Here is a 2,977-nt window from a genome sequence, read left to right as displayed (position 1 = left end):
CCCTGCGGGGAGAGCGGGCGTGAGCTGAGCGCGGCATGCAGAGCATCCCGGGCTGGCTGAGGGTTCCCAGAGCCCCGGCACGGCCTCAGCCCCACTGACGGCATCGCACTCCTCCCGCAGCCCGATGGCACCAGCGCGCCCCTGGAGATCGTGCTGCTGGCCAAGGTGTCCTGTGGCTGTGCCGGTGTCATTCAGCTCCTGGAGTGGCTTGAGCTGCCCGTCAGCTTCCTGCTGGTGCTGGAGTGTCTGGAGCGGTGCCAGAAGCTCTCGGGTTTCCTGGCGGAGCGTAGGTTCCTGCCGGAGGAGGAGGCACGGGAGCTGTTCCGCCAGGTGCTGGAGGCTGTGCAGCACTGCACCAGCTGCGGGGTCCTGCACAGGGACATCAAGCCCGAGAACTTCCTGCTCGACCTGGCCAGCGGGCAGCTGAAACTCATCGACTTTGGCTGTGGCGCCTTTCTGCAAGACACAGCCTACACCCAGTTTGCAGGTGAGCCCTGGCAGGGGATGCTCCTGGGCATCTCATGGCCTAGCCTGGGTGCAGCACCGGGGCTTCCCCCTATTGCAGCTGGGATGGGATTAATACTGGAGCCGAGTTGATTTGGGTGGGGGTGTGAGGGGGGCCAACTCCCAGCCCTGCTGACAGCCTTCAGCACCCACTGTGGCCTGGGCTGGGGCTGGAGCTGGGGCAGCCAGCCCAACACAAACCCCCTGGGGGTAGCACAGAGGGGCGTCTGACCCTGTGCCCCGGATGGTTTGGTGTGAGGGGGAGAAAGGGCTTGGACTGCTCCGCTCCCCTTGTTTGCCTTGTCTTATTAACATTTTTGGGGGCCATGCAGGTGGGGAGGACAGTGGGTTTTCTCCACCACTGAGTGGGTTTTTCCATTGTGTGTCATGGTTAGTCCTTCTCAGGGTTTCTGCTGCCCTCTTCCAGCACCAGTGGCTTCTTTTCCAGCCCCAAGTTTGTGCACAAGTCCCAGGTGCTGGTGAGAGGGCAGCGGTCACCCCTTGTGCCACTGGGGCAGCCCCCACATGCCCAGGGATGCTGGGGCCAGGCTTGGGAGCAGCAGCATCCCCCTGCTGAGCTCCGTCTGTGTTCCACAGGAACCTTGTCCTACAGCCCACCAGAGTGGATCCAGCACCAACGCTGCCATGGTGAGGCAGCAATGATCTGGTTCCTGGGCCTCCTGCTGTGCCACCTGGTCATGGGGAAGCACCCATTCAGGAGAGCCCAGGAGGTCATCTGGGGGCGGATCTTGTTCCCACGATGGCTCTCTCAAGGTGGACCCTCATCTCTGGGCACAGAGGGAATACCAGTGCTGGGAGACAGCAGCAGGCTCACGGGCATCCTGCTCTGGCAGCTGCTGAGGAGGTGGCACATGTCCTGCTTTCCTGCTCTCCTCTAAACAGAGAATCCATGGGGAAGTTTAGGCCCAGCTCTGGGCACAGCCAGCATGGCCTGGGCATGGGAACAGGGGGGCAACTTCTCCAAGTGACTGGTGATTTCTGGTTTCTCTCCCCAGAGTGCCAGGACATCATTAAGAGGTGTTTGTCCATGCAACCCTCAGACAGGCCATCCTTAGAAGAGCTTTTCTGTCATCCTTGGGTGCAGGGTGTTCCTCTGCCCTAGAAGATGGGAGAGATCCATGTGCACAGTTGGATCCAGGGGCTTGGCAGGTAACAGCTCCACACATCTCTTGGCAATCAGTGGCAAAGCAAACCAGACTGGTTTTGTTCTGCCTGTAGCTCTGAGCAAGGGTCAGCAGAAGGGAACACGCAGCTCTTGGGCTGGAGCTGAGCTGGAGATCTGGTGTAGCAAGCACTGCTGGCCACCATCACCCCTGGTTTTGTTTGTCTGCTTCATGAATGGCTGGGGCCCTGGGCAGATCCCTGAAAGCCTGGTCTGGCCCCAGGGAAGGAGAAGGAGCCCCTGGAGAAGCTGTACCTGGTGGGGCTGCTGCTGGACACACCAAGGACAACCTCAAGGATGACAATCTCTTCCTCGGCCTGGCCAGATGAAGATGAAGGACTTTGATTCTGGCACCTTCTTCAAAGCCAGGCTCCATGCCCAAATTGCAGGTGAGTCCTCAGCCAGGGGGATGCTCCCAGATCTGGGCATGGCACAGCCTGGCCGGGCACCAAAGGTTCCCCCTTTGCTGGGACAGATGCAATGAATTCTTCAGTTGGCTGCCCAGCTGCTTTTTGGCTCTGGGCAGCTGCTGAGGGCTGGATGTGCCGTGGCTGGCTGCAGGCTGGGAACATGTCCTGCCCTCCTGCTCTGCTGCCAAAGGCAGCAGGGATGGGCAGTGCTGGGCACAGCTTCTGGGCACAGCCAGCATGGCCTGGGCACTGTGGGCATTGGCACAAGGGGACAGGAGCCCTCAGCTGACGGGCAGTTTCTGCTTTCTCTCCTTGCAGCCAGGCTCTGCGGGTGCTGAGGCTGCTCTGGGCTCTGCCAGGGCTCTGCTGGGCTCAGCCCTGGGCCCAGCTGGGCTGGCTCTGCCCTCTCATTGCTCTGACAGCTTTGCATCAGACGAGCCCCTTGCGAGCCCAGCGCCTGAGCTTTCTGCTTTGGCAGACTCTCCTGCAGGCCCAGAGATTGCAGCTGGGGACACACATCCAATTGGCAAGGACCCAGACTCTCCACAGTCCCATCTAAATGCCTGGATCTGCACAGGGTGTTTTGTCTGTCCTGTTCTTCCCTCTTTATTGGCTGGAATTGTGCAATTGCACTTTCTTCCTCCTCTAGCAGTGCCACGAGTGGGCCAAAGCTGGCGAGTGGGCCGTGTTCCTGAGGCAGTGCAGGCTGGAGCTGAGGGATGGAGAATTGCCCTTCTGCACTTCCAAACCAGAGCAAAAAGCCGTAAGTGGGACTTGGTGTCTTTAAGAAACCCCTGACAATTTCAAAGGGAATGTGCAGCTCATTACCAGGCTGAGAAGGTGAGTTCTCTTTTTCAAAAGATCATTTACCTCTTAATGC

The 2,977-nt window shown here is 59.6% G+C and overlaps 1 protein-coding gene across 1 annotated transcript; it reads left to right on the top strand.

Moving 5' to 3' along the window:
* Positions 1-120: 120 nt before the first annotated feature.
* Positions 121-1,627, top strand: LOC127061198 (serine/threonine-protein kinase pim-1-like; the record flags this gene model as incomplete). Its single annotated transcript, XM_050987775.1, has 3 exons — positions 121-487; positions 1,102-1,278; positions 1,521-1,627. Coding segments are annotated over 3 exons (651 nt in total), but the record flags the coding sequence as incomplete, so codon positions are not given.
* Positions 1,628-2,977: the final 1,350 nt, after the last annotated feature.

This window comes from Serinus canaria, unplaced genomic scaffold (assembly GCF_022539315.1).
Source record: "Serinus canaria isolate serCan28SL12 unplaced genomic scaffold, serCan2020 HiC_scaffold_212, whole genome shotgun sequence".
Taxonomy (NCBI): Eukaryota; Metazoa; Chordata; class Aves; order Passeriformes; family Fringillidae; genus Serinus; species Serinus canaria.
This window is presented reverse-complemented; position numbering and strand designations above follow the sequence as displayed.